The sequence below is a fragment of the Prenolepis imparis genome, unplaced genomic scaffold, assembly GCF_030444845.1.
Source record: "Prenolepis imparis isolate NDT839.2.m4 unplaced genomic scaffold, iyPreImpa1.0 SCAF_5, whole genome shotgun sequence".
Classification (NCBI taxonomy): Eukaryota; Metazoa; Arthropoda; class Insecta; order Hymenoptera; family Formicidae; genus Prenolepis; species Prenolepis imparis.
Genome location: NW_028141163.1, coordinates 9,125,568 through 9,136,952, shown reverse-complemented (window position 1 = coordinate 9,136,952; position 11,385 = coordinate 9,125,568). Strand labels below are relative to the sequence as shown.

Here is an 11,385-nt window from a genome sequence, read left to right as displayed (position 1 = left end):
AATTATAATTCGTCTCCTATGCCCTTACACGACAAAATTAAAATAATTCTAATTAAAATGAATTGTACGCTGTGATTAGTGTGCTGTGATTGATCAAATCTGAAATTATGATGATTCTAATAAAATTTCAAATTTAACAAATCATAGCCACGGATCATTTTAAACTGAACATTTTAATTCTGTCACGAAAGTAGCCCATTTAACTTTAAATAAAATATTTAAAGGATTATTAAAATTACAATAATATTCGAACAATTAAAAAATTAATACCTAATAATTATTATAATCTGATATATTCCTTATTCTCTCTTTTCCTTCAATCATTTACCTTTTTTCTTTTATTCTCCATCTCTTCTTTAATTTTAAATAAAACTTTTCGCTTTTTTCTACTTTTCCTTTTTCTTTCTCTCTCCTTTATTCATTTTCACTCTCTTATTTCCTTTTCTTATATTTTAAATAAAACTTTCTTCTCTTCTTCTCCTTTCTCTTTTTCTCTCTTTTTTTTCCTACTCTTTTTTCTCTCTTTCTATTCTTCTCTATCTATGAGTAATAAAATTAATGGTATAATTAAAAAAATAATTGGTCTTTTTTATAACTTTAAATAAAACATAAAAAAATTTATTAAAACTAATAATATTTAAACATTAACGAAGTAATATATAATTTAGTAATATTTTAATATTTTAATATTCTATAAGTAAATTAAATAATATTAATTATCAATAAAATTAAATAACATTAATAATATTTAACTATAGTACTTTATTAATAATATCTACACAACAATAACGCATAAAACTCTTGATAAAATAATGTGGATTTGATTGGATTAAATAATGCTTTGAGTAAATTGGATTAAATAATGCTTTATTTATTACATTTATAAAATATATATACTTTACTTCACATACCTTTCTCTCTATTCTTTCCTACTTCCTCTTCCTCCTTTCTTCGTCTTCTTTATATATATTTTCTTTAATTTAATTTAATGATATGTACACATAATATCATGTATATCATAATATAAACCACAATAATTGCATTCACAAATTGAATACACTATTAACCTCTCAATATATACATTTGAACTGTCAAAATGCGTATATACATTTGAACTGTCAAAATGCGTCGCTCAACCTTGACAGGCTTTTATCAATATGAAGTAATGTACAACGCAGCACACATCGAGATAACCAATCAGCATCGCGGAAAAGAGGCAACAATACTTGCGAGAATCGACTTAACATGCACTTTTTAGAAAAGGGATATTGTACTATACCTTATCTAATTCTTTATTTAATATCACATAACAGAGCTACACCACGAAGTGTCCAATGTCGAGGATTGTAATCCGTTTCAAAATCGATAGAACCAACATATTTTGAATCTGTTCTTTGAGGCTTTCTATATATAGGGCATTCGTACAATTTCGGATCTTTACCCGCGGTAGTGTTTATTGCGAAAATATAAATAACCGGCATTTGTTCATACAGAACTTTTGGTTTACTCTCAACGAGTTTACCAGTTTTTCGATCGAGCGATGCGCCTTCCAAGAACAAACCGTGAACGTAAACTCCTTCTTGTGGCTGACTTTTAATATCCTCTTTATTATAACGCGTAATCACGTTTTGCAAAACTACAGAATCTAAAGCCCAACCCTTGTGTGCTCTTGTTACTTCCTATAAAATTTATAGATTTAGTTGAAATTATAAAATAAAACTCTTATAAAAGATGCAGCTAATTATAATAATGGTAAGCTATATATACCTATCACAAATATTTTATGATTCAGTGTTTTATTATAAATTTTATAATCAGCAGTGAATTTTACAGCATGCATATAGTGCATTCAAATTTTATTAAAAAATATAAAAAATACTAAAAATTATATTTTCCGAATGTAACAATCACAATGATTATTATAACTTATTGATTCATTATTTCTATGTAATTTTTCATTCTTTTTTTTGCAAATTAAATTTAAATGTTAATAATTAGTTCTATTAAATATATATTTATATTCTTATTAGAGATATGATATATACTTACAAGCCGATATAATATTTCTTTTTCAACGTTTTTGATTCTCACCTGTCTCATCGCTGTTAAAAATCCTTGCGGATTAAAAAATCCAGTCATCCAAAATACTCTCGGACGGCCGTGATTGCACCATTGTCTGAACTGATGATCTCTTTCTAAAAGTTCTGTATACCAAAAACCCAAAGTCGCAGATTCCCAAGATATTTTCAACCATTTGTCCGGAATGCGCGCATCATACATTGAGTCCAATGATGTTCGTAAGCCTTGGCTCATTACAATAGTACCCTCGATAGCTAATTTTAAATCCGTTAAAGTACTTCGTACTTCTTTGATGACTCTCGAAATTCTGAAAAAATTGTCTTAATTTAAAAAAAGGGAAGTTATAACTTATTCTATTAAAATTCTTTTTATTCCAATTTTATTCCAATTTTTATGTTTTCTTTGTATTAAATTAAAAATCCCTATCTAAAAAAGGCATGTTAAGTCGATTCTCGAATGTATCGAAGTCATCTCGAAAGTCTCGAAGTGTATTGTTGCATCTTTTTCGCAATGCTGATTAGCTTTCTGTCGATTTGCGTTGTGTGTCATATTCGTAGCATCGAAAGGCTGTCATCGCGAGGGTTAGCAGCTAGCAGTTTGACAGTTAGTCCAAAATAAAATTAAATAAAATAATAATATGTTATAATACTTTAAACTTGATTAATATTTTCGAGGAAAAAAGGCAACAATACTTACGAGAATCGACTTAATGTCTTTTTTAGAAAAGAATTAGAACAACACAAGCGCGCGCTACGCCATTCCTTGATTTTATATAAAAAAGAATGATGTTTTTATATAAAGTTTGTTTAAACTTGATTCATATTTTTTGACAGAAATCAGATGATTAAAGCATTACATTGATAATTAAATTTTAAAATAAAAATATTTTAAGAAAATTAAAATAACAATTTTATAAATAATATGTTATAATGCTTTATCTGCGATTAATATTTTTTGACAGAAATCAGCTGATAGCTGTCATAAATATTAATCGAGTTTAAGGAATTATAATATACATTATTTAAAACATATTATTATTTTAAATGTTATAACATATATTCTTATTTTAAAAATTAATTAGCAAATTAACGTTTTAATCAGCTGATTTCTGTAACAAAAATATTAATCGAGGATAAGGTATTACAACATATTATTCACAACATATTGCTATTTTAATTTTATAGTTTGCTGAATTTTCCCGATAAACGATTAAACTTGAAAAAATTAAGGCCTCTATAAAGGCTAAAACATTTTCTGTTCTAGGCTTTATAGAAGAGATCTTTAAAAGATTTCTTCAAGACCTACAAAACGAGCCGACAGAAAATGTTTTAGGCTTTATAGAGGCCTTAATCTTTCCAAGTTTAAACGTTCTTTTAAAGATCTCATCAAGACGAACTTTTAAGGATCTTTTAAAGATCTCTTTAAGACGAACAAAATGAGTCCTCAGCAAATGTTCTACGACTTACACAGACTTTAATTTTTGAATTCAAAGTTTAAACGTTTTTTGCGAAAATTAAGGCCAGTGTAAGTAGTAGAACATTTTCTTTGGGCGCGTTTTAAAGGTCTCTTCAAGATCTACAAAATAAGACCTCAGAAAATGTTGGACGACTTATCCAGGCCTTAATTTTCGCAAAAAACGTTTAAGCTTTCAATTCAAAAATTAAGGCCTGTGTAAGTCGTAGAACATTTAACATCAGAATGTGCAGACAATGTAATGTTGAAATATATAAAAGATTAATTTTTGGCTCGTTTTAAAATATTGAAAATTAAAATTTTTAAACCGCGGACCACATACGGCGCGGAATTATTTTACGTATATTAGATCAAAAAGTTTGTAGGCTGATATGCTGATGGTACCATCATATTGTGCAGATAATGTACTGTTGAAATATATAAAAGAATAATTTTTGGCTCGTTTTAAAATATTGGAAATTAGAATTTTTAAACCGCGTACTACATACGGCGCGCATTCATTTTACGCATATTAGATCAAAAAGTTTGTACGCTGATATGCTGATGGTACCATCATATTGTGCAGATAATGTACTGTTGAAATATATATAAGAATAATTTTTGGTTCGTTTTAAAATATTGAAAATTAGAATTTTTGAACCGCGGACTACATACGGCGCGCATTCATTTTACGTATATTAGATCAAAATATTTGTAGGTTGGTATGCTGATGGTACCATCATATTGTGGAGATAATGTACTGTTGAAATATATAATAGAATAATTTTTGGCTCGTTTTAAAATATTGGAAATTACAATTTTTAAACCGCGGGCCACATACGGCGCGGATTCATTTTACGTATATTAGATTAAAAAGTTTGTACGCTGGTATGCTGATGGTACCATCATATTGTGCAGATAATGTACTGTTGAAATATATATAAGAATAATTTTTGGCTCGTTTTAAAATATTGAAAATTAGAATTTTTGAACCGCAAACCCCATACGGCGCGGATTCAATTTACGTATATTAGATCAAAAAGTTTGTAGGCTGATATGCTGATGGTACCATCATATTGTGTAGATAATGTACTGTTGAAATATATAAAAGAATAATTTTTGGCTCGTTTTAAAATATTGGAAATTAAAATTTTTAAACCGCGGGCCACATACGGCGCGGATTCATTTTACGTATACTAGAACAACACAATCGCGCGCTACTCGCGCGCCATTCTTCGATTTTTTGTTAAAAAGAATATTTAAAAAAAAATAAAATAAAGTTTGTATAAACTTGATTAATATTTTTTCACAGAAATCAGCTGATTAAAGCATTAATTTGATAATTAAATTTTAAAATAATAATATGGTAAAAATAGTAATATATTTAATAGTAATATAATTAAAATAGTATTATGTTGTAAATAATATGTTATAATACCTTCTTCTTGATTAATATTTTTTGATAGAAATCAGCTGATAACTGTCAAAAATATTATAACATATTATTTAAAACATATTATTTAAAAAATTAATAAGCAAATTAACACTTTAATCAGCTGATTTCTGTCAAAAAATATTAATTAAGCGAAAATTTGTTAATTAAATTTTAAAATAATAATATGTTATAAAAATTAAAATAATAATATGTATTAAATAATATAATATAATACTTAAAATTCGATTGTTATTTTTGAAAACTATCAGCTGATTTCTGTCAAAAAATATTAATCGCAGCTAAGGCATTATAACATATTATTTACAACATATATTACTATTTTAATTTTTATAACCTATTATTATTTTAAATTTTAATTAGCAAATTAACGATTAATTTAAATTTTAAAATAATAATATGTTATAAAAATTAAAATAATAATATATGTTTTAAATAATGTCATAATTCTTTTTGACAGTTATCAGCTGATTTCTGTCATAAAATATTCGAGTTTAAAATATTATAACATATTATTTACATCATATTATCACATTTTTATGAAATTAATTTTATCTGATATCTAAATATTAAAAAAACAAATTTTGTACATTTTTTTCTATAACGATAATTTTTTCACATTTTTATGAAATTAATTTTATCACATTTTTATGAAATTAATTTTATCTGATATCTAAATATTAAAAAAAAAAATTTTGTACATTTTTTTCTATAACGATAATTTTTTCACATTAAATTCAACAATAATATTCAAAGAAATTATAATAAATTTTTTATCGATGTAACACATAGTAAAATAGATTAATGTATACCTAAATGATAACAATATATATAATTATTATATTATATTTGTATCACTATATATAAAACTAAAAATTATGAATTAAAATTATTCAAATATATATATAATCGCATTTTTAAGAGCAGATGTTCAGATCATTTTAATTACTTATTTGAAAAACATTGAATGCATTTTCATTTTGAATTTGACTCGTGCTTTATTATGTAATAAATTCATTTTTACGATAGTGGTCCCATTTCAATATTTATATAATTAAATTAAATTAGATGTGTGATAAGTATAATCATTCTAATTACTTATTTGAAAGACATTGAATGCATTTTCATTAGGAATTAGACTATTGCTTCATTATGTAATAATTTCATTTTTAAGATAGTGGTCCCATTTAAATATTTATATAATTTAATTAAATTAGATGTTTGATAAATTTAATCATTTTAATTATTTATTTGAAAGACATTGAATGCATTTTCATCAAGAATTTGACTCGTGCTTCATTATGTAATAATTTCCTTTTTACGATAGTGGTCCCATTTAAATATTTATATAATTTAATTAAATTAGATGAGTGATAAGTTTAATCATTTTAATTACTTATTTGAAAGACATTGAATGCATTTTCATCAAGAATTTGACTCTTCTTTCATTATATAATAATTTCATTTTTTCGATAGTGGTCCCATATAAATATTTATATAATTTCCCATATAAATATTTATATAATTAAATTAAATTAGATGTGTGATAAGTTTAATCATTCTAATTACTTATTTGAAATACATTGAATGCATTTTCATCAAGAATTAGACTATTGTTTCATTATGTAATAATTTCATTTTTACGATATTGGTCCCATTTAAATATTTATATAATTTAATTAAATTAGATGTTTGATAAATTTAATCATTTTAATTATTTATTTGAAAGACATTGAATGCATTTTCATCAAGAATTTGACTCGTGCATCATTATGTAATAATTTCCTTTTTACGATAGTGGTCCCATTTAAATATTTTTATAATTTAATTAAATTAGATGAGTGATAAGTTTAATCATTTTAATTATTTATTTGAAAGACATTGAATGCATTTTCATCAAGAATTTGACTCTTCTTTTATTATATAATAATTTCATTTTTACGATATTGGTTCCATTTATATATTTATACAATTTAAATAACTGAGATCTAAGATCATTTCAATCATTTTAATTACTTATTTGAAAGACATTGAATGCATTTTCATTAAGAATTTGACTCTTCTTTCATTATTTAATAATTTCATTTTTACGATAGTGGTCCCATTTCAATATTTATATAATTAAATTAAATTGGATGTGTGATAAGTATAATCATTCTAATTACTTATTTTAAAGACATTGAATGCATTTTCATTAGGAATTGGACTCTTTTTTTATTATGTAATAATTGCATTTTTACGATATTGGTCCCATTTAAATATTTATATAATTTAATTAAATTAGATGTTTGATAAATTTAATCATTTTAATTATTTATTTGAAAGACATTGAACGCCTTTTCAGCGAGAATTTGACTCGTGCTTCATTATGTAATAATTTCCTTTTTACGATAGTGGTCCCATTTAAATATTTATATAATTTAATTAAATTAGATGAGTGATAAGTTTAATCATTTTAATTACTTATTTGAAAGACATTGAATGCATTTTCATCAAGAATTTGACTCTTCTTTCATTATATAATAATTTCATTTTTTCGATAGTGGTCCCATATAAATATTTATATAATTTAATTAAATTAGATGTGTGATAAGTTTAATCATTCTAATTACTTATTTGAAAGACATTGAATGCATTTTCATTAAGAATTAGACTATTGCTTTATTATGTAATAATTTCATTTTTACGATATTGGTCCCTTTTAAATATTTACATAATTAAATTAAATTAGATGAGTGATAAGTTTAATCATTCTAATTACTTATTTGAAATACATTTAATGCATTTTCATTAAGAATTAGACTATTGCTTCGTTATGTAATAATTGAATTTTTACGATATTGGTTCCATTTATATATTTATACAATTTAAATAACTGAGATTTGAGATTATTTCAATCATTTTAATTACTTATTGGAAAGATATGGAATGCATTTTCATCAAGAATTTGACTCTTATTTTATTACATAATAAAATCATTTTTACGATATTGGTCCCATTTAAATATTTATATAATTAAATTAAATTAGATGAGTGATAAATTTAATCATTCTAATTACTTATTTGGAAGACATTGAATGCATTTTCATCAAGAATTTGACTCGTGCTTCATTATGTAATAATTTCCTTTTTGATACAATATACTTAATATAATTGTGCGCCGTATGAGATTCGCGGCTTAAAAGTTTTAATTTTCAATATTTTAAGACGCGCCAAAAATTATTCTTTCATATATTTTAACAGCACATTGTCTACACATTATGATGGTACCATCAGAATACCAGCCTACAAATTAGATATTAAGTATAAGTACAATCTGTTTAATTGCTGACGAGCATAACACATTATGTTATTTTATTACGCGATGTTAAACTTGAATAAGCGATATTCATAATTGCAAGAAATATTGATGGACAATCATCGAAATATTACTTAATACATGCAATCGCGTTTAATCTTTAATCAGTCTTCGAAATTTGATATTAATATGTATATATGTCAGGTTCCGTACACACACGTATAAATGACACACTTAAAATTACAATCACAGTGATTACGAAATCGAAATATTGAATCGTATATAATATAAATTTAAATACACAGTAATAATTTAGACGATGGTTCAAGTACAAATGTTACAGCCTATAATGGTTTTTGAATTTGGCGCGCGGCGCGCTGAGTGTCGTCTTACGTAGTTACTACGTCACGTCCTTCGTCCCTCGCGTCCTCTCGCTAGTCACGGTATCGCGCTCAATCGGCTCCGCATTTTTCACGCGTTTTTCCCGTTAAGAATGAATTCCGCGTACAAACGAATGTTGGGAGTATTGAATCGTGCCACGGGCAATTAGCAGGAAGTATTAATTAATTCGTGCGATCACGGTTAATCAACCTACGACAGTCTGCATCCGCCGGGCTACGCCACTTAGCCGCTTTTTCTCCGAATCGATCGATCTCATTGAACATTCTATTTATTAAGAGGTATGTATCATTTGGCGTCATTTATTTATACGAATCGCATCGCGTTCAAGCTTTTGTGCTTTGGGAAAACTATATTTTGGATGTGAGATATTTAATCAATACATAATTTATCGTTTTCAGATGATTGTGTCGCACGCGAACCGCGCGAAGTTCGCGCCGCACAAAGTGTTGCACTACGTCACGATGTACTACGTCACAGCGTACTACTTCACTACATATCGCGAATATCGAAAGTGGCGGATGGTTATATATCGTCGTTATTTATCCGTTGTTATTTATGCAATCCGGTGCGTAGTGCGTGCAATCGGTGTCGAGAATGCCGTACAAAGTAACGGGTGATCGTTCTATCGTATTATTTAATGGGGGAAATCGAAATCTGTAATGCCTGGTCGATGAAAATGCATCTCGGCGAACGATTTCCGAAACGACGCAACAATCAACGAGAATATGGCAGCGTTTCAACGACTGGTGAGCAAATTGACTTTATTTACCTGATTATATCATTGTCATTTACCTGAAATATATAGCTAGCATATGAAAATCGCTCATATAATAATAATATAATATTATTTATAGGAACGACTTTCCGAAGCGACGCAACAATCAACGAAAATATAACCGCGTTTCAACGACCGGTGAGTAAATTGATTTTATTTAACTAATTATACCTATCGTCGAATTTATATCATCGCCATTTATTTGAAATATATATTAGCCAGCACATAAAAACCGCTAATATAATAATAACATAATATTGTTTAGGATATAAATTGATTTTTGAGATTAGCTCAGAAATAAATTTACATTATACATATATACATATATATAAATTTATAATATTTTCGATAAGCACTCGCATTAAAAATTTCATAAATATCTTAAAGTTATTCTTTTTTTTTTTTTTTTTCAAAAAACGCAATAATATAACATTGGTTAAAAAAATCTATTTTTTAAATTAGCTCAGAAAGAAATTTAAATTATACATTATATATATTGTCAATAAGCATTCGTATTAACAATCTCATGAATATTTTAATGACTTCTAAAAAGTCTCTAATGAAAACGATTCTATGGAATTTAATTAAATGAGATGTGTGATAAGGTTAATCATTTTAATTACTTATTTGAATAACATTGAATGCATTTTCATTCAGAATTTGACTCTTGCTTCATTATGTAATAAAATCATATTTACGATATTGGTCCCATCTGAATATTTATATATTTTGTGTGCTGCTACAATTTGAATTTTATTTATATGTTACAGATCAACATAACTGACTGTCTTGATAATCTGAGAGGAGGAGGTCTGGGAGACATTGGGTACCAGTCGAACAATCATGGAGTGAGTATTTATTGACTTTATTTAGTTCAATTACTAAATAAAAATTTATAAAATAAAATAAAATAAAATAATAAAATTATTATAAATCAAATAAAAAATAATTATAAATTAAATAAAAATTTAATAATTGTAAATTAAATAAAAATTATAAATTAAATAAAAATTTATAAAATTATTCAACTATATTTCTCCTTGCTCTCTATTGTAGGCATGGAAAATAAAATCCAATGCGTACAGTAATAATTTTCTAAAACATTAATTATTTTTAGCGCTACTACAATTTGAATTTGAATTGTATGTTACAGATCAACGTAACTGACGACTGATGATCTTGACAATCTGAGAGGAGGAGGAGGTCTGGGAGAGACGTCAGGCACCAGCGGAGCAACTATTGTGTAAGTATTTATTATTAATTCAATTATTATTAAATAAAAATTTATAAAATTTTTTAATTATATTGCTGTTTATTATTTGTATGCATCAAATATAAAATTTAATGCATACAAAATAATAATTTTTTTAAGTATTAATTATTTTGAGCAGTTCTATAATTTGAATTTTATTTATATGTTACAGATCAACGTAGCTTCAATGCAGTTAACTCCGCTATTGTGCATCGACCGGTGAGTGAAAAATTATTTTATTACAAAAGGTAACGGTTTTGTAGAGATTAGATTGTGTGGAAATGTGTAGATCTAGATTGTAGCTTGTGTATAGACTGTAGATTTTATAGATAGTTCCGTTACCTTAAAATGAATGGGTTATTAAAGATTAAAAGTATAATAAAGATTATGAATACAGTTTAAGAATTACAGTTTAAGAAAAGGAAAAGAAACATTTTATATAGTAATACATAATATATTCAATCTAATTTATTTTAAAAGAACATACTAACAATTATATTAATTGTATGTGTGATTATAAATTTTAAATGATTAAATAATTATAATTACTTATTATTATAATGTACAGATTTTATATTATATATTTTGTAATCCATTCATTTATGTTGATTGATCATTTGAGTTTACATTAGTTAAAATAAAGTTATATTTTAAAATATATAACATATCAGATA

At 25.7% G+C, this 11,385-nt stretch overlaps 1 protein-coding gene and 1 long non-coding RNA gene across 2 annotated transcripts in view; one reads left to right on the top strand and one right to left on the bottom strand.

Moving 5' to 3' along the window:
* Positions 1-894: 894 nt before the first annotated feature.
* Positions 895-11,385, bottom strand: part of Dhc1 (dynein axonemal heavy chain 1) — a 74,667-nt gene continuing 64,176 nt past the window's right edge. The window contains exons 33-34 of the mRNA XM_083039084.1: positions 2,092-2,386; positions 895-1,679 (exon numbers count right to left, since the gene is read on the bottom strand). Coding sequence (XP_082895210.1) covers positions 1,293-1,679; positions 2,092-2,386 — 682 coding nt within the window. The 3' untranslated portion in view covers positions 895-1,292. The remainder of the gene's footprint in view (positions 1,680-2,091; positions 2,387-11,385) is intronic.
* On the top strand, positions 8,711-11,022 carry LOC145936218 (uncharacterized). The gene is made up of 6 exons (XR_014425344.1): positions 8,711-8,962; positions 9,083-9,430; positions 9,539-9,597; positions 10,230-10,307; positions 10,613-10,702; positions 10,884-11,022. It is a non-coding gene; the product is annotated as an uncharacterized LOC145936218 (long non-coding RNA).